Source organism: Balaenoptera acutorostrata, chromosome 4 (assembly GCF_949987535.1).
Source record: "Balaenoptera acutorostrata chromosome 4, mBalAcu1.1, whole genome shotgun sequence".
Taxonomy (NCBI): domain Eukaryota; kingdom Metazoa; phylum Chordata; class Mammalia; order Artiodactyla; family Balaenopteridae; genus Balaenoptera; species Balaenoptera acutorostrata.
This window is the reverse complement of record NC_080067.1, coordinates 84,802,744-84,829,425: the sequence shown is the minus strand read 5'-3', so window position 1 is coordinate 84,829,425 and position 26,682 is coordinate 84,802,744. Positions and strand designations below refer to the sequence as shown.

At 45.2% G+C, this 26,682-nt stretch overlaps 1 protein-coding gene across 1 annotated transcript in view; it reads right to left on the bottom strand.

The window, feature by feature from the left end:
* Positions 1 to 391: 391 nt before the first annotated feature.
* FSTL1 (follistatin like 1) overlaps positions 392 to 26,682 on the bottom strand; it is a 50,520-nt gene continuing 24,229 nt past the window's right edge. Inside the window, exons 3-11 of the mRNA XM_007181863.3 lie at positions 17,742 to 17,846; positions 15,057 to 15,186; positions 14,185 to 14,217; positions 12,769 to 12,899; positions 9,285 to 9,403; positions 7,850 to 7,962; positions 7,415 to 7,525; positions 6,410 to 6,486; positions 392 to 3,074 (exon numbers count right to left, since the gene is read on the bottom strand). Of these exons, the coding sequence (XP_007181925.1) occupies positions 3,030 to 3,074; positions 6,410 to 6,486; positions 7,415 to 7,525; positions 7,850 to 7,962; positions 9,285 to 9,403; positions 12,769 to 12,899; positions 14,185 to 14,217; positions 15,057 to 15,186; positions 17,742 to 17,846 (864 nt within the window). The 3' untranslated portion in view covers positions 392 to 3,029. The remainder of the gene's footprint in view (positions 3,075 to 6,409; positions 6,487 to 7,414; positions 7,526 to 7,849; positions 7,963 to 9,284; positions 9,404 to 12,768; positions 12,900 to 14,184; positions 14,218 to 15,056; positions 15,187 to 17,741; positions 17,847 to 26,682) is intronic.

Here is a 26,682-nt window from a genome sequence, read left to right as displayed (position 1 = left end):
CTACCAGATCTTCGTATGCTCCCTGTCCACCTTCCCAGGTTTGTTTGGCTTCTCATACAGGTTTACCCACAGCCAGCCTCACCCGATGCCATTCAGTCTCATAAGATCCATGGCAGTTTTAGGAGTCATTTAGTTTAACCTCTACCCAATACTGTTCCCTGACTTCTCATTACTTCCTACCCAGACCCACCACTGGTGATTCTTTTAAATAAACTTGTTCTATCAGTCCTTGAGTAAACCTTTTCCCCTGCAGCTGTAGTCCCAAGATTAGGAGAAACTTTTCAGGCCTCTTTTAAGCCTCCTGAAACTCAAATCTACTTTTATGAGGTAAATGGTTAATGTTCTTGCAACTTTATTTGGCCTTAATTGGGGGGAAAGAAAACAATACAACTATTATTTTAATTTCTTTATTTATCAATAGTATCCAAAAAAAAAAAAAAAAAGAATCAAGAGTTAACAAAAAACAAGTTAAATGCAATAAGGAAGCCTACTAAATACAAATACATTTCACAAATACAGGCAACAGAAACCTGTCCAAATTGCTTCTTGGAATTTGACTGTTTAAAAACACAAGTATAAAGGGAAGACATTCAGACTGGTCCACATGGGCTTATTAGCAGGTGGAGGAGCCCTGCTTTCCAAAAGCAGTGATGGAGTCCAGAGTCATGGCATGTAAGAAGGTTTCCATGGACACTGAATCTTAACAGATGCTGTAATATGTTTATAAAAACCATACACACACAGAGAAAGCCCAAGGAAGCTTGCAGTCTAAGCCCTGTGCTTGTAGAGAGCTGGAGGAACTGAACCTGATTTAATCCTGTTTATTTGCTCCATGCAAAGCTTCATGCAAGACTCCCCAGACTAGGCTATTTAGCAGCTTTCCGTGAATGATTGTCAGATCACATGATCCTATGGTGCAGACAGTAACTTCCCTACTTACAGGAGGAATGCAGATTTTGCTCTTGGGAATTCAGTGTTGCAGGGTAGGGTCGTCTTGGATAGCAACCACTGACCTAAATGTAACTGGTGAGGAGACATTCTGCCTTCTTGCTTTAAACAGACTGGTACTCCTGCCCTCTCTTCCATAGTGTCCAAGGGCTGGCAAATCTTGATCAAGGCATGCTGTTGGGGGTTCTCCAAGGCACTTTGACAGGGAGGTGCATTTCAGACCACACAAGTTGGGTTGGAAGACAGCTTTTAAGTGGGATGATTTACAAAAGCTCAGAATTCTAAACAAAGTGGAATGTTTTCAAAGGAGAAAAAGGAAACCTGTTTAGAAGGAATTCCATTTTCAGCACAACTGTCTCAGAGTTGCCTGTGCAGTATAGCCTACATCATTTCCCTTTGGTGGTCTGTAATCTGCTTTCTGAAAATGAGATCTTATGTCAAGTTTTTAATTTTGTTATTCCAAACGCATCCTAAACATGGTATTGAGTGGGGTTAGTTATCACAGAGGCCAAAAGACACAGGAATGACTGACTTCTCCCCAATCACAGTTTTAAGATTCAATGTCCATTTTTTTCCCTCTCGAAATGTGAAACCTTCTTTCATCCTCATCTCTAAAGGGAAAGCCATTTCTGTTCCCAAGAAGGTTAAAGGTGAAATGCAAAAGTGAAGACAAAGTGAAGTGGTTCTCTTTCCCACTCTCTTCCTGGGCAGGCTTTACCAGAAGGCTCTATATCACAGCACAACCCGTGGGGCCATTCAGACCGAGGTCAGATTTGGTCAGCTTGTTTTTGGCTGTCTGACTCTTATATAACAACAAGGTTTCATTTATCTTAAGGAGAAGGAGGAAAATCACATTGTCTCCTTCTGGACCAATGATCAGAACCACAGAATTTACAATTTCTCAAGTCAAAAGTTTAATGCATTCGTACCTGCTGAGGAAACTGAGGCCCAGAAATAGGAAGAGACAGGGACAGAGTCACTCTCCTAGTTAGTGGAGGATCAACGAGCATATTGATAGGCTGGGACATCGAAGCCTTGCTTAGCTGCACTGGTCTCAATCCTTTGGAATACTGATTTGCATGGATCTATCAGAATGAATGAAAACAAATTAGCTTTTTGGATCTTACAAGCTTTGTATGGAGACACTTCTCCTGGCTTCTATCTGAGGTACTCCCTGCTCCTCTGGCAGACTGCTGACCCACTGGAAGCCAGGGGGCAAACTCTGGGCTGCATCTAGTATGTGGCAGGGTTGGGGGGAGTCCGGGTGATAGCAGTCCCTGCACAAGGAAGAACCCCAAACTCTCCCACCTCTGAAATGGCAGGACTAATGAAAAATAATTACAAAAGCTTAATTTCTAGTCAAGAAAATAAAATATTAAACAACAACAACAATAATATAGTGATAATAACTGAAGAATGAAATCAACTTGCCAAAAAAGTTTACAGAAAAATAGCACCTTTGGTAAAAAGTATTTTAAAAATTTGGTTAGGTCTCTAAGGGGCTCAAAGTCTACAAGTATCTGCATCATTTGGGTGCACCCTCCCAGACACTGGGTAACTAGCAGGATGGCCGTGTATCTAGAGCCAGTGGCTGGGGCCATGAGGAGAAGCACAGATGCTAGAGGTCTGTTATGCTGATGGCAGCAGGAAGGGCTGGAAGCCGAATGCAGTCTTCTCCACTGAGCTTCCCAAATCCCCCCTCTGGGGACAGCCTGCTAAGCTCTTTCTCACTGCCTGCACCCCCTGTAGCATGTTCACAGCTGTGGTAGGCTCAGAAGTGTTCCAGATCTGGGTACACTCTCCCAACACCGATGCAGTTTCCTAGCTTGCCTCCAGCCCCCGAGCACCATTTACAGTTTCTCTCAAAGTACTCCTAGAAATGAAGGCTATGGCCCTTGCCCTCCTAGCCAGCCACCCCCATTTCCTTTATTGCAAAACAAATAGACAAAATAAAACTCATTGCTATACAAGCAAATACTGGTGATTTGGCGATTGTAGCAGACACTTGCGTATACTGGACTCAGCGCTGAAGTGGAAGAGAAGGTGCCAGGCTCTGGACACCCTTCCCAGATGCCTCCTCATTAGATCTCTTTGGTGCTCACTCTCTTGGTCTTTTCAGCTGTTTCCTTTGAGAAGCAAGAGAAAATAAGCATTATGAAATTAAAAAAAAATTATTGGCATTTATCTAGTCTTCAAAACTTTACATAGCATTGACAGGTACATGCTTATGCTGAGTTCTGTTTACTTGTTTATCTCCTCTGTGGATGATGAACAACTTGAGGACAAGGATCATGTCTTACTCGTGACACGGCTGTATAGGGACTGTTGCTAAATTAAAAGCTGACTCCATTTAAACTCCTATGAAACAATAACGTCAGACATTATTATATTCATTTTAAAAATGAAGAAAAGGATGCTGAATGGAGGTGCTACAAAATGTTCTGAAGCCAAGTTGGGAGAAGCATTAAGAGCAATAGGCTCGGGGCTTCCCTGGTGGCGCAGTGGTTAAGAATCCATCTGCCAACCCAGAGGACACGGGTTTGAGCCCTGGTCCGGGAAGATCCCACATGCTGCGGAGCAACTAAGCCCATGAGCCACTACTGAGCCCACATGCCACAACTACTGAAGCCCATGCTCTGCAACAAGAGAAGCCACTGCAATGAGAAGCCCTGAGAAGCCTGTGCACCGCAACGAAGAGTAGCCCTCGCTCACTGCAACTAGAGAAAGCCCGCGGGCAGCAACGAAAACCTAATGCAGCCCAAAAAACAAACACACAAACAAATAAATAATAATAATAAAAAACAACAGGCTCTGGAGGCAGATTGCCTGAGCGTGAATCATGGGCGTGTGACTTTCTGGGGGACTTTGGGCATGTTATGAAATCTTCTGTGTCTCAACGTCTTCAACTACAAAATTAGTACTACCTCTTGTAACAGTGGCCCATTTCTCCAAAGAAGACATTCTTACTTATAGCCAAAAAGCACATGAGAAGATGATCAATATCTTTAGTCATTAGGGAAATGAAAATCAAAACTACAATGAGATGCCACTTCACACCCTCTAGGATGGCTAATAAAAAATAACGACAATGACAAATGTTGGTGAGTTTGTGGAGAAATTGGAATACTGCTGGTGAGGATATAAAATGGTACAGTCACTTTGGAAAACGGTCTGGAAGTTCCTCAAAAGTTAAACACAAAGTTTCCATATGATCCAGCAAATCTCACTCCTAGGTATATACCCAAGAGAACTGAAAACATAAGTTCACACAGAAACTTGTAGAAGAATGTTCATAGCAGTATTGTTTATCATAGCCAAAAAGTAGAAACAGCCTAAATATACATCAACTGATGAACGGATATACAAAATGTAGTATATCCACACCATGAAATGTTATTTCGCCATAAAAAGGAACAAAGTCCTGATTCATGCTACAACAATAAACCTTGAAAACGTTACACTAAATGAAAAAAGTCAGACAGAAAATGCCATATATCATATGATTCCATTTATATGTGTCCATAATAGGCAAATCTATAGAAATAGAAAGTAGATTAGTGGCTGCCAGGGGCTGGGGGAGGAGAGAATGTAAGTGACTTCAAATGGGTATGGGGTTTCTTTTCAGGAAGATGAAAATGCTCTGGAATTAAACAGTGGTGATGGTTGACAATCTTGTGAATATATTAAAAACCATTGGATTGTATACTTTAAAAGGGTGAGTTTTATGGTATGTGAATTACATCTCAATAAAAAAATTAAATAGGGAATAAAAAACAACAGTGTCTGGCATCTAGTACACACTGTCGGTGCCCCATCCATAGCCTGTGCCTTTAACGTTTCAGTACACTGGCCTGGCTTCTTACTGCCAGCAGCTGCATCTCTTTGCCTGAGGCTTTCTCTGGCTGCTGGAGCCTGCTCTGCCCACACATGCTGACAGGGCAGAAGTGCCAGGGAATTCACGTTTGCTGGTGGCTGCTCTCAGCCAATGGCTGATGGGAGTTCATACAGGCATAGCCCAGCTCCCCGCTCCCTTGTGCACAGTAACTATTCTGGAGTTCTGCAACAGGACTAAGCTCCACTTGCTCCCAGTGGTAATATGCCTGGATACACACTCTTTATTGTTTCCTTCCCTTCCTGGGCTCTCTTCCCAACTCCCCTTCTGCCGTTTCTTGGGACTGCCTCCCAAATAAACTATTTGTACTTGAGTCCTTGCCTTAGCGTCTGCTTCCGAGGCAACTCACATAAAACAGAGACGCTAAAAAATGTTAGCTATTATAATTCACTCCCCACTGTCTGCTCTGATCATTTCTCCACCCTAGATGAAAGGAATTCCTATTAAGTTCTTTTTGCTTTTAAGGGTTTATACTCAGCTGGAGGCTCAAGGCTGCTGAAATATGGAAAAACAAAGGGCTAGGAGCTTCTGCATTTGTTTAAAAAAATGAAATGAGGTTTCTACACTATCAGTGACAATAATGACAATGCATATGAAAAACCATCAATAAATATGAGCATTTATTGTTAATACTAATAATTCTTTTTTTTTCACTTTTTTTTAATCAGTCATCAATTTTATACACATCACTGCATACATGTCAATCCCAGTCACCCAATTCAATACTAATAATTCTTGATTTTCAAGTCAAATATTTCATCTCAATAGTTCTTGTGACCATTATATTCCTTAAAAACTTGTATGTCAGAGAGAAGGCCTGTATTACCAGACCCAGTTTACAGACAGATGATTCAAGGAGCAACATCCTCTGTTAAAACTACAGGTAAACCAGTGGAAAGACAGGCCTAGAAGTCCAGTATATCCATGTTTTCTCCCTAGGCCCTCAGAAAAATATGTCAGTGGATCACTATTCTGCTAAGAACCTTTTCCCCAAGAAGGCCTTCAACTTAATGACATAGAACCCGAACAGAATTCTGATTTATTATCTTCTCAAGTCTCTAGGAAGCAGAATCTCTAAGTTTCCAGGCTATGTTCTAGCTAGCTTGGCATTTAACTTAAATCCTTTCTGCTGCGGTCCAAATCCACGAATTTCATGCTCACTGAGAGCCAACTATACACCAGACCCTGTGCTAAATGCAGGGGTACAATGGTGAGCAAGTCATAGAGCCTGCCCTCAATGGCCTCATAGCCTTTGGGTCTGGGCACTGGTTGTGAAAACAAACAGGAGGCGTTTTTAGACTATGCTCATTTGCAAACCACTCCCAACTCATTTGCAACCCACCACTCAGCTGATTCTAACTTATAAAGCAATTTACCAAGTTGTTACCTACATCTGTTGGGGCATACTGGCCCCACAAGGTATACAGGTGTACAGGTATATCGTTCGGGACCTATTGTATGGGACAGAGCACATCTCCTTGGTCACCTGGGGAGTTAGGCAGTGTCTGAGTGGTGGAAGGGCCTGGTGGCAACAGGGATACCTGAACCAGCATGGAGGCTGCAACTCACCTGGTGCTTTTGGAGCTCCTCAACATATCTGGTCATTTCCTCCTCTGTATGGGTCTGCGCCCCCTTCTGATTCTTTCCTGTAAGAAGAACCAAGGCTCAGAGCAGTGGTGGCTGAGGGAGGCCAGTTAGGGATCCCACTAATATCTACCTTTTAGGCTCTCAATTTCATTTCCCATTTAACATATGGAAGGCGAGGTGAATTACCCACATTTCTCTAACTATAAAGTGTCCCAGTGCAATGGACACCTCCAAAGTAATGTGTGTGGGTAGTAAGTGACTGGGCCAGGGCTCAAATCCAGGCCAAGGGGAGAGGGATGGAGCTGGGGTTCTAGAAGACTTTTCTGAAACACCTCTTTGTAGAAGGGTGATAGTGGTGATGCTGGCTTGTGCACAGCCCCCTCCTCCCCAAACTCTCCCTGACATCTCTGTCTCCCAACCTACCCTGCCCATGTCTCAACTATCTCAACTTTCTCTTTTTTTGGGGGACCCAGTGCTGTTAATTCAAACATGTCTATGAACATGCCTCCCTTTCCTGCTTGGCATGGATGGCAAGCAAGAGTCATTTTGTCTTCCAACCACCTAAGTCTTTGACATATAGGATTTCCTAAGCTGTCATAAGGATTAAGTGGGTTAATATGTGAAGTGCTTAGAAGAAATGCATGTAGTTCTCACTCTTACGCATTTGCTTTCTTTATTATTATTATTACCATTCTAATCTCTTATCAACATTTGATCTTGTCCTGGGTCTCGGACCTCTCTTGTTCCAAACCTCTGGAGTGACTTTCCAGCATAATGCATCTGGCATAAGTGCTTTGCCCTCAATGCTGCCCCCTGAGAGCTCTGACATTACAAGTATGAGCCAGTCTCTCGCTCCCCAGTTTCCCTGCTGGGACCCAGCCACTGCACTCTTCCCCACCATCCCCACCCTGACTTCTCTCATGGTGATTTCACGAAGGAAGCTGTCTCCGTGCCGTCCCTTCCTTCTGCGTGAGGCACACAGCTCACCGTCACAGGTCATGGCTGTGCAGACCCAGTTTCCACAGGCACACACACAGCGATTACAGTCCACCTCGGTCTCAGCTCCATCGGCATATGTCTCGTCCTCCAGAGCACACTCTGTGGGACCAGAAATAAGAGGCAAAGAGTTTAGGGCGAGGGTGGAACAGGACGTCTTGGCTATAGTCTGTGCATGTTACCCCTTTCCCAGACAAGACCTGCTTGTCCCCCAGAGGCACCATATCTGAGCAAACGCCACCATCAACCCGAAGATTTTTGGACCTGAATCTCAGCTCGGAGATGCTGGGCTGGGGCCCAGTCTAGAATCGTGCAAGGGAGTTTTCTTAGTAAGCTCTGGAGAGTTCCACGATCCCCTCTATCTTGGCCCCCTCTAAATGCCCCCACTCCCTACAACCCCCTCCCTATTTCTTAGGTTAGGCATACTCTTCTCTGGAGGGTTGAAGGCTGGATTGAGACACTTGAGGAACTCTTGGAAGCTGAGTTTCCAGTCAGCATTTTCATCAGACAGTTCAATGAGGGCATCGACACAGAGTCCTCTGAAACGAAACACAGGAGAAACGTGTCAGCAAGACCTCAGCTTCAGCCCCAAAGAAAGGAATTAAGCATCAGGATTACACAGACCTAGGCCTCCGCAGGCTGCCAAGGGGACTATTTAAAGAGAACGTTTCTACACTGACCTCCTACAACCATTATGTGTCCCGACTCCTGTAAGCATCCAACCTTTAGTTTATTATATGGGATGTCAGATCACTCAAGCTGTTCAAATGATACGCCCAAGATGACTAAAGTTTCCTGGATGGTTTTGTCCACTTGGATTGGCAAATGTTTCACCACCTGCATACCTTCCACTAGCAGTTGCCTTTCCCCATGCTGTACGTGTCAAGTCAACCCAACTAGAAAAATCAAACAGAAGTGGTAGAAACAGATGCTATGAAATGCATGTGTGATTTGAAAGAACATGAGTTGAAGCCAGCATCACCACTATCACCCTTCTGCAAAGAGATCTTTCAGAAAAGTTTTCTAGAACTCCAGCTCCCTCCCTCTCCCCTTGGCCTGGATTTGAGTCCTGGCTCAACCACTTACAACCCAAATGGCCTTGGGATAGTTATTCAATCTTCCCGCACCTGTTTTCTCATCTGTAAAATGGGAACGAGGAGCCCTCCTTCACTGGGATATTATGAGGATCAGATGTTGAACTTGTAAAATATTACCTCATTTCAGGTTATCAAAATAAGAAGGGTTTACAGATATTATACTTTAAGGTCATGGGCTATTATTAGGAAAGAATCCTAGAATCTGGGCTTCATGGTTTGAAGTCTTTTGAACAAATAGGTGCTTTTCCTATTTTTAATTCTTACCAGTATACTGGAACCACACCAGGAGTTTCTTAGGGGTTAATTTTTATTAACATTTACTCTGGAATAATACCAGAAAAGGAGAGGAACGTGCTTACATTTGTAACAATTAGAGTTCTCTACATGAAATAGCACTGATTATCTTAAAATCAAAACTAAAGCTATTTTAGACCTATCGTTAAATAGAACATTAAAGTAATTCCTTAAGAAAATTAACCATTAAAACATCACCCACGACACTCAGAAACAACTTTGGTCTGATGTGATCATTTATTTTAAAATTACATTCTTCCATTCCTTGCAATTTCTGGCCAAAAACAGTAACTACTTGATCAGATATCATAACGTTCACAGAAGAGACCAGGACAGAATCCCTATTTTGCTTTTTACTTCACATTGACTTTGACACTGGTGGCTCCTTTGCATGTAGGAAGGGGTTCAAATCCCTTCTCTTATTCAGCCTTCCCTCGTGGACCTCTCCCTTACCCCCTCACTCCACTCACCTAAGCAGCTTGTTGTTCCCCTGGTCTGCATAGGTGGTGATGTTGATGGCGGTTTCATTTTGCTCCACAAATTTCAAAAATTCGCTGGAGTCCAAGCGAGAGTCACCATTATCAAAGTTCTAGAAAGGGGACGAAGTGATCTTTCAGGAACATTTTGTAAAACCCCAGTTCTATCATTCCCCCATTCAGCTTGACCCATCTCTGGTTCATCTTGTTCTTGACACGGTCCAACCCTGCTCTGCCCTTCGAGCAAAAAAGGTTCGAAGCCCTGGGGCACCCAGAGAAGGAAGGCACCTGTGCCCCAAGATGAGAGAGTCAAAGTGTCTGGGCAGAGGTCACTGAGGGCCTTTCAATCCTAGACCCTGCTCAGGATGGCAGCCTGCACCTAGGCCTGCACTGTCCAAGGAGCCTGGGGGTGCTTAAGAGGTCTCTGTAGCCCCATCCCTGACCCTGTTCCAGACATTCTTGAATTCACTCCACCACTCCATTTTCTCAAACCCTAATGATCATGGAACAAACTTGTGAATCAGAAACTGTGTCGGAGCCCAGGATGTGTATTTCTAACAAGCTGCTTGGGAACAATGATGCAGGTGACCCTCAGAGCTCACTTCGGGAATCACAGGACCATTTCTTGTTGCTTGATTTCCAGACTCCCTGGCCTGCTTTCAGTGCTTACTTCTCCACTGGTACGTCTAGCTGACCTCATCAGTGAGAAGTCAAAGGCAAAGGCCCCTGCATGTTATCTGCATCGATAACCTGCCCGTGGAGGTGGTGCAAGCCCCGTACCCCTCCCCACTGTGCTGCAGGCTACACTGTAGATGGTGCAGCCTGTCCTCATGACCCAGCTCACACCCCGTGAGCACAAGGCAAGGGTGTAGTGAGCTCAGTACTGTCCTCCCTTTGGCAAGATGCTAAACTGAGACCGTAGCCATCTGGGACAATTCAGGATGCCCAGGCCCTAGCTGCAGGAAGAGGGTGGCAATTTCAAGGCTCTGATCAAAGTCCAAGTTGGATACTGCTGCTCTCCTAAATAGTTCTAGTGGAAAAAATTTTTTTTTCAAAATTCTTTCCCTAGGCTGCCTCATATTGCTACCCTGGGAAATAATCAGCACCCCCATGTTACTTTCAAAGTGGCTCCCAACTGTGGAAGGGATTCTGGAAGAAAAGTCTGACTAGGTTTCCAGGTAGAAGGGAAAGATACAGCTACTGACTCTCCTTGCATGACTGTCATGTGTCATGTGCATTCCACTCTAAGGTTGTAAATCTTTCCGTGGTATGTATGACAGGTATGTATAAAACAACTCTGTAGGCCCTTGCTTAATCCCTAGTTATCATTCTCATCCTAATTCCTAGGAAAAGGTCTCAGATCTCTGGTCACTATACTTATACCCTGGCTCCAATTTCAGCCCTGGCCACCAAGAATTCAGGGTGTGTGTGTGTGACACGGTCATAAAAGGCTCTTTCTACCCGGTCTTCCCCTCTTCACTCTGTTATGCTTTTGTCTAAAAATTGTGACTGAATCACCAGTTGAGATGAGAGTCTGATTCTGCTCTTATCCAAATTCCGATTAGATTTGTTTTGCAACTGATCTTGATGTAAGGAATGCCAACTGGGCTGGAGGGCAATTCACTGGTTCAGAAACAGTCTCTGTGAGATACTGATCTCTCAGCAACAGGCAGCTGTCTGCCTAGTGGGAAGAAGCCTCCCTTTGAAGATTGCACCATATGGTTCTTCGATAATCATCAACAAGTAGATAGTGAAAACCCTGTTTTCTCGGAAGACAGGGAAGAGCGAGCATTTGTTTGTCAGTCAGGAGTAAGCTTTCTTGGTTAGCATGAGAATGCCCTAGAGAAAAGCTACTTTCTCAAGGGGACTTGCAGTGTTTAGATGGGAGCCTATTAGAGAGAGTTACTGCCAGAGGAGGTGGAGATGTGTGGAGGGGGTGTGTGGCCCTGGTCCTTGAAAATCAAATTAACAGCAGCTGCCAGCGATGCCCAAGGCAGGGTGCCATCAAGGGGCCACCACGAACGGTTACAAGGTCCCAGGAGGTCTCCTGGAAAGAGCGTCCTGGGCCCCATGGCTCCCGGGCTGTAATGACCACGGCAAAGTCACTGCTCACGACCGACCCAGCAGGCGCTGCTCACTTGGCTTTCGAAAAATCATTTTCTTTTAAGTTACCTTCTGCTCCTGTCCGACTCTCCTGGCCCCTTTCTGTAGACAAGGAAACACCCCTGCCCCCAGGGCTCCCTACTGTGGGAGTGGTTGAGAGAGAAGACAGAGTGAGAGGGCTGTGCTTTCTCTTCTCAAACACTTAGAATCCAGAGAGATTTACTTTCTGTCACAGAGAGAAACTTCTACCTAAAGACGGTAACGCAAATGAAGTCCTAAATGACCAATATCCTATTTCAACCCAACCTGGTATGTTTCCATCTGTGGGGTCCATGATGCCAGTTAGAAAGAGGAAGCCACAGACTAGGCAGGTGTTGACCACATTCAGTGGCCACAGAGGTGCCAAGAAGTCCGTTGTGTGTGTGCCTTGTCCCTGAGTCCGGGCTGGCTAGGCCTGCGACACACCCTGGGGGCATGTGAGGGCGTCCGTCTGGGGATGAGCCTCCAAGGGCATCTACCCAGAGATGTGTGTGTCTGTAAGTGCGGGGGGCTTTTGCGCAGGTGCGGGAATGCAGGCACCTGAACGTGTGTGTAGGATGTGTCTCTGTGTGGCATGCACATCTCTGTACGTGGTGTGTGTATGTCTGTGTTTCTGTGTGTGGTATGTTTATCTGAGTGTGATGTACCTATGTGTGCGACTATGTCCTTATCAGTCAGCAGGAAGAGCGCCCTTAACTGCTTCTTCCAACAACTGTCTCAAGCTCTCCGAAAGATCTCCACATCATGGCAGCCCTACTCATTGCTAAATACTACTTCCTCCCTCGTTTTCCTCTTTGAAAGCAGCACCTCTCCTCCCTCCAACTGGAACGATCTGTCTCTTCAACTAAACACAATGGGAACAGCAATATCTAGGTTCATGAAGAATTCTGGACCCATGAAATACCAGTCCATTGACTCTCCTCAGATGAAGAGAAACTCTGCAGGCCATGGATGGTCAAGTTGAAGACTTAGAGAAAAGCCAAACTGGGCGGGAAAGAGGCTGAAGTGGCCTGGGTCTGGGTATTGGCAGGCAGCTCTACAAGGTGTCATATGGAGGATGGGGATACAGCCTGGCCATATTTTTCACAGACAGGCTCTCCAAGACCTTTGTGGCTTTAATTGCCCAAAGGGAGCAGCCCATGTGTGTTAGATCCCAAAGGCTGGACTCCTGGAGTCCCACTGTCTGTCACAGCTTCATGGAATGATCTATGAAGAAACTCAGGGACTCTATGCAGGTTTATATTTCCTTGTGGTCTGGGAAGATGTGATCAGGTAATGGGAGAGGAAGTCTCCCTTTCTCCAGGCTGAACGGTCTTTGACTCCAACTCTGGATTACCTTAAAGTACTTGTCTAGGATTTCACTGTAGTTGCTGCCTTTAGAGAACCAGCCGTCTGGGATGATCTCCGCTTCCAGCCACTGGATGATGCGATGCCGGAGTTCATCGCGGTTGGACTGATAGCAAACGACTGCAGGAAAGGGGAGGGAGGCCAGCCGAGCAGTGAGGACCCCAATGTCACCCAGCACCCCGTACGTGGGGACTCAGTGCCCAGGAGTCTGCATGTGTCATCTCACTGAATTCTCACAGCAATCCAGGGAAACAGGATTATCACACACATTTACAGAGGAGTCAGCCCAGGGTACACACTAGAAAGTATCTAACCCAGGATTCAAGCTCATGTCTAAAAATATAAAGTTCGAGAATGCTGAAACAGAGATTATGTTGCTAAGGTGAGAAAAAAGAAAGAAAAATAAAGGACATTTTCATTAACTTTAGGAAGCTGAGGGGAAAAAAAAATCAATCAATCAATAGAACAGCTCTCTTGGCTCAAAGATGAGCTGAAATAATAAAGGAATAAGTGAGAACATTACAATTCTTTATGCACTGGATTTCTGATTCTTTCTATATAGCTCTTTCTCTCTCCCACTTAAAAGCTTATCCCACTTAAAATTTTATCCGTTATTATGAACAACAGAAAATGAGGCCAAGGAAGGGCATGTTGAAGCCCTGCTCTGGACAGCAGTTCATTGTAAGCCACATGGCAACAACAGGTGGGGCTGAGAGTCCAGTGGATGGGGAAGCAGAGAAGGGAAAGCCTTGGCAAAAGGGAATTCCTGGAGGCAACACATGTTGGGATGTGAAAAGGGCACTGAGCCAGGGAAATGAAACTATGGGCACTTTCCCCCACTCTGCCACTTCCTAGCTGTGTGACTCAGGGTAATTCACTTAACTTCTCTGAGCCTAGATTTCCTCATCTATAAGGTAATTATAGTAAAAGCTACTTCACAAGGTTATTGTGAGGATCTAAGGAAAAGTGTATGCTAAAGGAGTCTGGTATCTATAAATCATGAGGAAATTTTAAATTTGTATTCATAGAAAACCATGGAAAGAGTCTCACTGTCATTTCCAATCACCTCTATCAAAAAGAGTTGTCCTGTCTGATTCTCCTTGTCCTGTGACACCCACAGGTCTCACAGAGCACTGACGGAGGGACTTGGTGGCTTTCCCATCCTTGCAGTTCAATCATTACTCAGCAAAAATGGAAAACACAGCCAACATTCTGACCCAACCAGCTGCTTCCCGTGACACGCACAAAAAAATGCAGTTTTGCAGCTTTTGTGAGCTATGTTGAGGAGCGACCAGTTCTGGGTCACAAGTTCTGACACACTGAAGATCTTGTGAGCTTTGGCAGGGATTGTGGAACATGGAATTTCCTCCCTAAGATGCACACTGTAGAAAAAACAGGCACTCACCTGGGCTGGCAGATGGACTTACAGATTTCTTCTCTGCAAGACAAAAGGAGAAAATGCATAATGCAAAGTGAAGAAAAAATAAATTTCTGTGTATTGCTAGGATTAAAACTGCCCACATTAAGGGGGCCACTTATATCTTTCCATCACTTCGTCTTGAGTCCTTGTATCCTCTCCTTCCAGGTCCCACGTTTGGGGATCTTTGCTTCCCTGCTTTGTTTGACATTTTGAGGCCACTGAGTTACCCTCCTGATCTCACACCTCCTACTGTTAGCTTGTGGGGGGGGGCGGTGCTGCTGGGAGTTTGAGAATTCATACAGAATCATTATGGACAAAGAAATGGAGACCAACATGTGGGAAACAGCTTCTTATTTCTCCAAGGAAGTTCAAGGCTGGCCAGGCGGCTGGTGTCTAATTAGCAACAAGCTTGGGACCCCTTCCCTCTTACCATAATAGCAATGGTTTGAGTGTGAATTAGAGGAAATATAATATTATCAGGGCTGAGAGGTGCCCAAATTTAAAAAGCATAGGATATGTGAAATTTATCTGCTTTCTAAAAAGGTACAGAATTCAGTTAAATACGACCATATTATCGACTGTTGATGTGGTTGTCTATCCACTATCCATCTCCAGACAGCACTGGAAGCCACGTTGGGAATCTGATGCAGGAAGCACAGGGTAGAGGCCTGGGCCACCCAGGGCAAACCCAGCAGGCTCTTGAGCACCAAGGAGATTCCTCTCCAAGCCACTGGGTGGTCTCCACAGCTTTGGGCACTACGCTCAGGGTGGAAAGGACTCCAGGAAGCCAGGCCACACTGCTCCGTCCCCTGGCTCCCTGGCTGGAGCTGTGATGTGGTGATGAGAGCACTCTTTACCTTTGCAGTGTCCATCGTAATCGACCTGGATTTTGGATCCAGTGAGGCAGGCATCTCTATGCAGCTCGCAGTGGTTGAGGTAGGTCTTGCTGTTGCTGCCACACACAGGCCTCTTGTGAGGTTTGCATTGCTGAAACAGACCGCGGAGGACGTTGGTGCAGTTAGGGCTGAGTGTGTGTGTGCACGTGCACACACACACACACACACACACGCACACGCACGCACACAGAGCCATCTTGTGACGGGAGTCCCCACCAGCAGAGATGCCTTCTATGCTGCCAGGGCAACAGGGAGCCTCAGCTCTGGCATCAGTGACCCTACCCCACTCGTTGCTGGAGGGACATCACCTTGCAGCCCCTCGTGGTGCTCTGTGCTGATCCTGGCCCAGGGTCACCTCTTCTACTCAATGAAAAGAAATAAATCCCCCCTACTCCAACCCTATCAAATTAGCAGGAAGGGCATTTTATTCGAAGTCAGGAATCTGGATTATCTATCACTTTATCACTTTGTAGAAAGTCAATCAATGTCTCTGGATGATATAAGATCCCTTAAAATTCCAACATTCTACGACACAAAACAGCCAGAGCTGGGAATATGGAGAGACTGAAAGGCAGGCACATACAGCTCCCTACCCCCATCACCCCAATTCTTCACTTATTCCAGGGTCTAGCTACAAGAATCTTTGCTCTCTTGCTTTATTTAATATTTTGCTTTTCTCCTAATCTCACAACAGTTGCTGTGAGGCAGGGGCAGAGGGTGCCTGGGTCTTTGTGAAGTACTAGATAGTAAATGAACTGAGGTTCACTTGGCAACCTGATTCTACTTTGGCTATACTATATAAAGTGCCATTGTGACAGGCAAGCTCAATTTCTTTAGACTTCCATGATTTTTTTTTTGTTTCTTTTAAATTTATTTAATTAATTAATTTATTTATTATTTTTGGCTGTGCGCGGGCTTTCTCTAGTTGCAGTGAGCGCGGGCTACTCTTCATTGCGGTGCGCGGGCTTCTCATTGCGGTGGCTTCTCTTGTTGCGGAGCACGGGCTCTAGGCGGGTGGGCTTCAGTAGTTGCGGCATGTGGGCTCAGTAGTTGTGATTCGTGGGCTCTAGAGTGCAGGCTCAGGATCTGTCGTACACGAGCTTAGTTGCTCTGCGGCATGTGGGATCTTCCCGGACCAGGGCTCGAACACGTGTCCCCTGCATTGGCAGGAGGATTCTTAACCACTGCGCCACCAGGGAAGCCCGAGACTTCCATGGTTTTTGAAAGGGGGAAGGGGGAAGCAAGTTCTGCTCAGACCTAATAAAGGCACTAAAGCAAAAAAGAGTAGCTGTGGTAAAAGAACACAGAACCCTGGAACTGGAAAGTAGCCCAACCTTTCCAACTTATAGACCAGAAAACCAAAGCCCAGAAAGACAACTTTTTTTAACCAATACTTATCACTGGGTTCTTACCATGTGCTGGCCCTGAGCAAAGCCAAACATGGTCTGTCTTTATGGCATCCAGTGGCAACTAATTTGTTTAAAATCACACAATGATATGTGGTCGAGCTGAGGCTACACAACAGGTTTCTGGACCCTAAATGGCCACGTAGTGGCCAGGAACACCACTAGTGAGGACCTCCCAGAGTCCCCAGAAGATTTGGTTTGCAAGTTTCTAAGTTAAGGGACTTCCTTTCTGGGACAATGGGTCAAGATCCTTCAACAGGGGACTAAGGTGGGTGTATTTACTTGTAGAATTACAGATGAATTTCCAGTCTTGGGTTCATTTGACAGAAAGGGGAAAAAAGGGCACACATCCAGGCTATTTATGTTTGCCAAGAGTGAGAATCCTGCCTACAAAAGAAGTATTTCTTAAAAGGTCACTTTCTTTTTTAAACTTCATTAAAAACAAAACCAAACTTGAGAAATCTGCATTCCATCTAGTATTTTAAAATATGCATATCCTTTGACCTAGCATGCCCCAGTGGGACTCAATCCTACAGAGATAAAGCCAGCAGCATGTAAGAATATTTGTAGAAAGATGTCATTGTTTGTAGTGGTAAACAACCCATGAAACAACCTAAATGTCCATCTATAGGAAAATGATTACATAAATCTGGTTCCTGTATATCACTAAATATTGAGCTATTAAAAAATGAGTTAGAAAAAAAAAAAAAATGAGTTAGAACTATACATGCTGACCTAGAGGGTTGTTGTTATATATTAATGAGTATAAGATACAAGTTGTATATATCTAGATCTGTCTATATTATGATCCCATTTTTGTATAAAATAGGGGGAAACCCTATATGTTTACAGTTGCATAGAAAAAAAACCCCTGTGGAACAAATATACACCAAACTGTTTACACTGGTTATTTCAGACTAATGGGATTTGAGGGTTATGGGGAAGATTATTAATTTTATGTTTGCATAAATGTCTGTACTACTTGACTTATAAAAAGCAATTGTTAATTTTGTAATTTAAAACTCTTATAAAGCTAAACATTTTTTAAAAGGAAAAATATCCCTACATTCACATCTGATTTTTAACTTCTGAGATAAAAATTTCACTTCTCTCAGAGAGACAAGGTGTGCTTTTATAAAGATGATGAAATCGTTGGCACTGCTCTGCAGACTGGTAGCTCCAGCGAGGTAACCACCCTGGCCTTGGCCACCGTCCTCTGGCTCCCACCCTCAGGACTTACCTCGATGCAGAGGCAGGTGGGCTCTCCCTTCTCTGTGACTGCACATTCCCGGCCGGCTCCACAAAACACATTGGCACAGATCTTGGATTTGCTCCTTAGTTCCTCCTAAAATACAAAATCATCAAGGAAACCCTGTCAGTGAGATGAGCCCATCTCCGGATGAGCCAATGGTGGTGATTATCTCTCAGGCTCGGGCCGTGGCCTAGAGTCGAGGCTCATGGTGCTGAAGGGTCCTGAACAGCCAGAAGTTCTGCCCAACAGCCAGCATCAGTCTTGCTGGCACTGCTCCTTCTCAGGCCCAGCTACCTAGGAATCTCTAAGATTGTTTCTCAAAGAGCAAGAGCTTCTTTCTTGCATGTTTCCTTTCTTCTAAAACGTTTATTGAGCACCCATGAAATGCCAATACTAGGCTAAGGACTGGAGATAAAAAGGCACAGTCTCCGTCCTCAAGAAGCTCCATGGCTATCCAAGGAAACAGAATAAAGAGACCTCTAGAAAGCAATGAGGAAGTGTTAACAACAGGAAGGTGAGACTCAAACAAGACTTTCTGAAGATAGGATGCCTTAACTGACTCCTAAAGGATGAGAAAAGCAAGCCAGGCAGAAGCGGAAATGCTTGAGAGAAATACGGATATCTGAAGGACCAAAATCTCACTGAGCAGTGTTCAAGGCACTGCCATCTCAAAAGGCAAAAGAAGGATGGCTAAACCATTGGAAACATGGATCTGCTATTATTCGACGTGGTCTTATGCAGCCCCTGTCCATATCTGCCTCTGGCTTCAAGACCAAGAGGGCCGAAGAATCACTTGACAGACAGAACTGTTCTCAAACCACTTGTGGTCAGACATTCGTGTTCAGACATATGCAGCAAAACTGACAAGGCAGGGAATGGTCCCAATCTGTGCCACTGACAATGTGGGTGTTCACAGGCACTAATCTGTCAGTGACACAGTCCTTCCCTCCTATTAACTGGTGGCAGAAAGCTAGCCCCACCTCATCTACCACTCAGGTCAGCAGTAGTGGAGCTTGAACGAAGGAGAATGATTTCTTGAGCCCTTTTCTTGACTGGTTGGGCAGGCAGTCACCAGTGCCTCCAGGCTCCTGCCCACTGGGGCAGCATTGGCCGTGGAAGAACCAGCAAAGATGGCAGAGGCTGGGATGGGGTCGTGGGACTGCCTATAGTAAAGATGGGGGATGGAACCTAAGATTCCATCCTTCAGGCCATGTCTGCCGTGTCATGCAGAGAACTCACACCCACAAAGCTTGTAACTGTAAAATTCTTATACTCGGTAAATGTTTTACATCCAAGAAAAGGTCAAAGAAAGCAATAAACAAAGTGGATGTTGAGAGCTGAGAGGGTATGTCCAATACAAGTTGGTCTGCTGCCACCCGGAGGCTGCTTTGCAAACTCTAGGTTATTTTCTCTCTGAGCCAGCTTGCCGGTCATGCAGGGCTCCCATTGGTCTAGAAACCCTTGCCATGCTCACATTTCATTGGTTCACAGGCTGTTGCTAAACCCATTCTCTTTTGGATGTTGCTAAGGCGAATTCAATAAAGCTGGCAGGGAGCAAAGAAAGAGGAAGTAATTCCCAGCAGGCTGGGGGTACTGGAGAGCTGTTGTTTCCTAAACCAGGAGTGGAGATAAAATCGAGTATATTCTCCAGGAAGGGCCCTCTTGGAAACTCCCTAGGAATGGCAAGCAGCTCTAAAAATGAAGAGGAAAAGGCTATTGCTGACCAGTGTAAAAAAAAAAATCTCAGATAAGACTACCTTCTCCTCTCCCCCTTCATGAAACAACATGCTGAGGGCTACAGACAAATATATACCCCCAGTGAGTGTGTCACGTGAGTTAAAGACACACTACTGCATAAAAAAGCATGCTCAGACATATGCCTACGCTCAAAGACACACCAGCAGACAGTCCCACAAGCCTTTACCACTTACTAGCTGTATGTCCATAATTAGTCACTTCAATTCTCTGAGCCTTGCATTCTTCATCTGTAAAATAGGGGTAAATACCTGCCCTACCTTGTGAAGATGAAATGAGATAATATATTTGGAACTGCATCATAAACTGTAAAGCAAGCTGCTTGTTAAGTATTATTCATTTTAATGATTATAGAGTTTCCTGCAGAATAACCTGTGGCATTTACAGAGCCTCTTTTCATCTTATGCTTTTAGTGAGTATTAAAAATAAAAGCTTTTACTGATAGGTCGAACTCAACCCAAGTCATTTTTCAGAAATAATTCTCAAAAATCCATTTAAAGAAACAGATACCCTTTACATAAAATATAACGACTAATATTTGAATAGTACTATTAAAATTTACAAAGCGTTTTTATACATACAATTTCATCTTACTGTGGACAGCCCTGCAAAAACATGCGTATTATTAACCACATTTTATAGATGAGGCAACTGAAAATGGGAAGGTCAAGTAACTTGCCCAAGGTCCCACAGCTAAAAATGAGGAGCTAGGATTCCAACCCAGATCTTCAGACAACAGATGACTAAGCTCCTATTCATAAATGCCTGGCGCCCTGCTAAGTGATTTTCATTTTACAGGATCTTATTTAAGCTCTACGACAACACCATTAAATCAGACATCATAACTATCCCCATTTTATAGATGAGGGAACTGAGCCTTAAGAGGTTACATAAGTAGAAAGTGGCAGAGCTAGGATTCTACCCAACCAAAGGGAAAACTATTCTTTTATATTTGATTTATTTTCATATGTATAAGATTGAAGATTAAGGAAATTACGATGGGGATTTGATTTGCGTAATTAGCAAATGTCAGGAGAAAGTGCTTAAGGGCATGACAGAGTTAGATTTGATGTCCGCCTCCCACCTCTGCTCCTTACTTACCATGGTTGTGGGCAAGGTACTCTCTTTAAACCTCAGTTTCTAGTGTGTAAACTGGGAACACTAATCCCTATGAGGACTGTGGGAGGGTTATATGAGATGTACTGCATGCGGCAGAGTGCCTGCCACACAACAGGAAGCGGCCGTTATTACAGTGGGCAACTGATTTTCATACAATTTTCCCACCGAGATGCTGTCATCACCTTGGGCTGTCAAGTCCCCAACCATCCTTCCTTACACTGAATGATAACACTGAGAGCAGCACTGACCGAATGGAAAAAACCAAGGGCCTAACAACCCTGTTACTGTGTCTGAAGGCCACAGAGAAATGCTAGCTAAACAGCTTTCCTCTTTGCAGGTGGCACGTCTGTCAATAGGGGGCAATCTCCCTCTTTGTCTTACGGAGCTTGGAGCCGCAATGCAGAAGCGCAGCTTTGGCTTCAGCAGCTCCTCCCAGCTCTGTCCTCCCAGTCGAGATGTGACAAAGTGGGGTGGGAGAATGGGCGGGGGCCCTGCGGGCATCAGGACACCAAGAACCAGGGATTTGCTGACTTGGGAAAAAACATCTGACCTGAAGCCCTCACGGCACCCCAGCCCCCTATTCTGCCCATTCACAGGCATGCTATCATGTAGAAATCAGTAAGGAAGAAAATTTTGTTTGTGTCATTGAAAGCCCTTCTCCAAGCCCCATGTTCTCCGGGAGCAGGGATGTCAGAAGCATCCTTGAGGCTCCTGAAAAGTTCCTCAGAGTGGTAGGTGGTCTTACCCGTCTGCTGAGTGACTGATTCTGAGTGGGGGAGAACATCTCGAGAGGGGATAAACATGGCAGGAACATGCTCAAGGCACAGGACAATGGCTGCCTGGTGTGTGAGTGGAGGAAGAGAGAGATGAGGTGGGGCTCGCAGAGTGGCAGGGGGCGGGTCAGGCCAGGTGATCCAAGGGGCTCTCCATGGATATGATGCACAGTGAAGACCCTGGGAAGTTTGGGACGGGGCAGGTGACATGATGAAGGTGGTGCTTTCGAATATTGCGTCTGGTCCTTTCCAGCTTGGAAATACCGACTCAAAGTGCAAGGCAGCCTGGAGAGAGGCTGGAGACAAAAAACCTGCCAGGTGTAAGGCCGCAATCTTGTGGGGGGGGGTGACCAGGACCTAGGGCTAGTATTAATCGGAGCACCTACAACTGAGTGAGGCTCTTCACAGATCTCTTTGTCCTCACAATGTCTGTGTAGGTTTCCATATTTTTAGTTCCATGTAACAGACAGGGAGGAATTATAAGATTCAGAAAAGCTCTGTGATGTGCAGAGTCCACATAACTAGCGAGAGCTGAGTCAGAACTGGAACACAGGTCAGCCTGACTCCAGAGACTTGATAATCCCTTATGGGGAACAGTCAAATGAGCTGCAGGGAGAGGGTACAGCTACAAGGGCTGGCACAGGGCGAGGTCACAGGCGCAGTGCAGTTCTCACAACGGAAAGAAAATTGTTTGCTTTACTACCATAACAATTTTAGGAATTAGGTCCCAAAGCTGTATGAGAATTTCATCTACGTAGAGATAACGACATTGGCATCTGAATATTCTCTGGGAGTGTGAGGTCGTAGGTATGGCATCTGAATATTCTCTGGGAGTGTGAGGTCGCAGGTATATGAACTGGTAGTCTGAATATACCTGTGAGAGTGTGACTGAGTGGAGAGAGGGAGTGTATTCTGGAAGTGAGGCCACCATGATATATGGAGAAAAATCAACAAAATAATTGCTCCCTATGGAGAAACATCAAGTTTCTAGCTTTATCCTTCTACATCCTCTCCCTGACTTGCTTTTATGTTGTTTTCATTATGTGTCGCAAGCCATGCTCTGGGGGTTTGGTCTCATGTTAATCTGCACAATTCAAATTTCCCTTGGTAAAAGATGACCGGGAACATTGCTGACTTTTACCAGGGAAAAACGTCCTCTCTGAGCCACTGCATGGTGATAATTGCTGTTTGAATAGCAATTTTGACGAGTCTGTAATTTTTACCATTACTTTTATTTTCAAAACCTTTTAGGATAGGCAGGCAGGGGTTACTTCTAAGGCCCCTCCAGATGTAACATCCTATGATAAAGAAGAAATGGAGGCTCACAGCTGTATTGACTGGTCCAAGACCTCATGGGTACAGACCTGGGTCCTGGCCCAAGGTCTCCAGACTTTAATTCCAGCCCTCTTTCCACTAAACCACTTTGCCTCTCTACAAATCAAAGCTAGAAAAGATATTGTCTTGGATCCAAGGTCTAAAACAAAACAAAAAAAACCCAGAAATTATTTTTGCACTTGAAAAAGATCCTCTGCAAGCCATGGGAAAACCAGTTATTTGCAAAACCACCAGTAGAGGTGATAGGGTGTCTGAGTCTCTGGGCTGACCAGCACTAAGCCTGAACATAAAATATGCTTTGAATGTTTAAAAGAAGTCTTCTGAAGTAAAACAATTTCTGGAAGAACAGTGTGCTTTGGCAGGGGAGGAAGCTTATAAGCAAAGCCATAAAACTGTCAGCTTAATATACCATCATTTCACTAATGTGAACTGGGTTGGCTCTGTCCCCTCCATCCCTTTTCTCCTTCCCAACTTTCTTTTTGAAAAAAACAGCCCTACGTATGCCAAGGTGGAATTTTGGCTCCCCTTGCCACTATTCTGTGACAGAGCGGCTTTGCTGACATGAGAAAGGCTCTCCTTGCTTTGCCAGAATTAGTCATGGAAACTTCACAGGAACACCAGGGCCCCTCAGATACGCTGAGCACCAGAGCTGGGGACAAAGGAATTCACAGAACTGGGGAGAGCAGGAGACCTGGGTGGGGCACAGGCTGGGACGGCCGTTCTGGAATGGAACCCAGTAGCACAGGCCTGAGAAAGCCAGGAAGAAAGCAGGGCCACTTCAGGACCTTGAAATATGGCTGGAGCATCATGTGACCTTGCTCAATTCTCTGATTCTTTTTCTCTGAAGAGTGTGTTGCTGCGTCCTACATATTCCAGGAAAGAGGAGGAAGGAGTGACTTCTAGCGGTTGCTCTGATGCGCTTGGCAATAGGCACTGTGTTTGTCCCTCCCTTGTGGGTGCTCACAACCAATCCCTCATCTTAAGGTTTAGGCACCAGGGCCAGACCCAGGTTTTGTGGGGCCTGAAGCTTAAACAAGTTGAGGGGCCCCCCCTTAAGAAAAAGAATACACAACTATGACTGCAAAATTGGGCACAGGGCTTTGGAAGTGGGCCTTACAAGTAAAAGGACCGAAACTGAATCTTAATTAGCTTCTCAGTCAATCTGACTCACCATAAACAAGAAGGCTTTGAGGTCTTTAGTCTATTAGTCAGAGCCCTATTTAATATTTTATGCACACAAAGCGTATCTCAAGTAGACTAAACGCCTGCACATTTTGGCTTCCCACAGACTCACCACATTGTCTTGCCAGAGAAAAATGCTCAGTAAACGTTTTTTACATTAAATGTAATTTGGGGTTCTTCAGGTTGCTGTCAGTGTCAGTGGCCAGTGACAATGCACTCAGGATGTTTGGGGTAAGGCATGGCTAAGCTTTATGATATCAAAATAAGGGCTGTATCACTCCCAAGAGGATTAGCCTTAAGATTAAAAAAAAAAACAAAAAACCTCTATTATGGATCTGTCATTCAAGAATTATCTAATTTTTCATTGTATTAATTTCTATGTTCAGCCTCTATCATAGCTCACAGGATAGCACATTTTCTACTCATTATGTGATAATGTATTGTGTGCCTGGAAATGCCTACTTTCAAATTTCAAATGGGACAAAGCTGTTTACCTTAACCACTGTCTTTGTTATTTTACAGATTCTGTCACATTGTCTTAAGTGCTGGCCCTGTCACACAAGGATCTACACTGCCTTCTTCATATGGAAGCCTTTTCACCTTCCCAGCTGTTCATCTGCCATCTCTAGAATGCCTCCCCCTCCATATGTCAGGACTTTTTTGAGGTGGCCCAGATACAGCATGGCAGACTGGAGGCTTGGTTTCTATATAATGGTAAGTTCAGTTTTCTGCAATGGTCTTGTCCAGTCATAGCATAAGCAAATAGTGGCATTTAGGAAGCACAGAGTTAGAAATATGTTAGGCCCTTTCACATGGACTGAAAATAATCTCACCAGGGTCTATGAGGGTGGAGTATTCATCCCCGTTGGCAGTAAGGAGGCTGTAACTGAGCTGTGCTGTGACTGAGGTAGGTAGGCATTTCTGCTCTCATGCCTTCAGGTCACGGTCCACAGCAGTGAGCTGGGTGTCTTCCTGTGGAGTGCCATGCTCTCTCCCCAACTCAGGCACATGCAGTGACGCCACTCTGACAGGGGCTACTGGGCTCCCCACTATCTGTCAATAGTCCTCAGAGTGACCCCTGGGAATTCCCAAGATAGCGTGGCAGTCTTCCTAAAGGGTGCTTTTTGTAAGTTCCCTGGTTTCACAATTTCACCCTTCAGTTTCATCAGAACCCTGAATGGAAGCTTTTAAGCCAGACCACTCTCCACCCTGAATTAGTCTGTTAGGTTTGAGCAAGGTATTCATTTTCTGTTTTCCAACCATCTGCCTGAGACTTGTCCATTTTAAAGGACAAAGTAGAGGGTATGGATACTCCTCTAGTCTTCTTCAGTGAAAGCCAAAGCAAGGAGTTTAAACCTCTCAGAAAGCATATTTGATAATGCCTATAACAACAAACAAGAAGGATAACAGGGGCTTCCCTGGTGGCGCAGTGGTTAAGATTCTGCCTGCCAATGCAGGGCACACGGGTTTGAGCCCTGGTCCGGGAAGATCCCACATGCCGTGGAGCAACTAAGCCCGTGCACCATAACTACTGAGCCTGCGCTCTAGAGCCCGTGAGCCACGACTACTGAGCCCGCGTGCTACAACTACTGAAGCCTGCATGCCTAGAGCCCGTGCTCTGCAATAAGAGAAGCCACCACAATGAGAAGCCCGCGCACCGCAACGAAGAGTAGCCCCTGCTCGCCGCAACTAGAGAAAGCCTGCGCACAGCAACGAAGACCCAACGCAGCCAAAAATAAATAAATTAAATAAATAAATTTATTTTAAAAAAAAAAAAAAAGGATAACAGCCTGTGACCAGCATGGTACAAGCCCTGTGGCATATACTCGAAAAGAGTACAGGATGTGGCCTCTGCCTTCACAGAAGTTTCTGACCTAGTCCGGGAGATGAAACTAACACACACAGACCAATGCAGTCCTGAAGTAAATGGGGCTGACCTTAGGAGATGGGCTTCATGGACGAGGTGGGACTCGTCCTGAAGAATGGTAGGATCTGGACAGAAAATCTGTAAGTTTCTGAGCAGGAGGGTTTCAAGAACAGTTGGGTGGTGGTATATGGGAAGAAATAGGTCAGGAGGAATTGGGGGCACAAGGAAACCAGCTAGAAAGAGTCTGGGGTGATGAGTCTCATGGAAGGTAGTGACATGGATTCAGAGAAAGGAAGAAATCCAAGAGCAATCTCTAAAGAACAAGGGGATCTGGCAACATACCAGACAGAAGAGAGGAAGGAGAAAATCCAGGGAGCTGCCAAGATCTTTGGCTTTGAGGGCCTGGAAGGCTGCTGGTGTGTCTGTCAGAGTGGAGCCCTGGGAAGGGGCTGAATGAAAGAGGGGCAGGCAATGATGAGCCAGTTATGGACATTAGTCTAAAGGGACAGTAAAACATCCCACGAAGTTGAAAATAAAGGCTTGGAGGTGCACATCTGGACATCATCTGTGTAGATGGTGAGAACAAATGAGCTCAGGAGGAAAGGGTGGGAATGGAGGGCTGAGGGAAACTGAGAGAAAGGGACAAGATGAGCACAGAGAGGAGCAGGAAGGAAGGTAGGTTGCCCATGGGGTCCCTGTGCAAATCAGAAAAGATATCGTCCCCTTTGGGCAGATGTAACACCGGGCCAGGTTACAGGGCTTGGCAAGCAGAGTGCAGGTTGGATTTCAGCCCCCCTCACCTCCTTGTGTGGTGAAGAGCCTGCACAACTGTATGAGGGCTCTGAAGGCAGACCAGCCAAGAAAGCAGAGTAGGCACATTCAGAAAACTGGGAGCAAA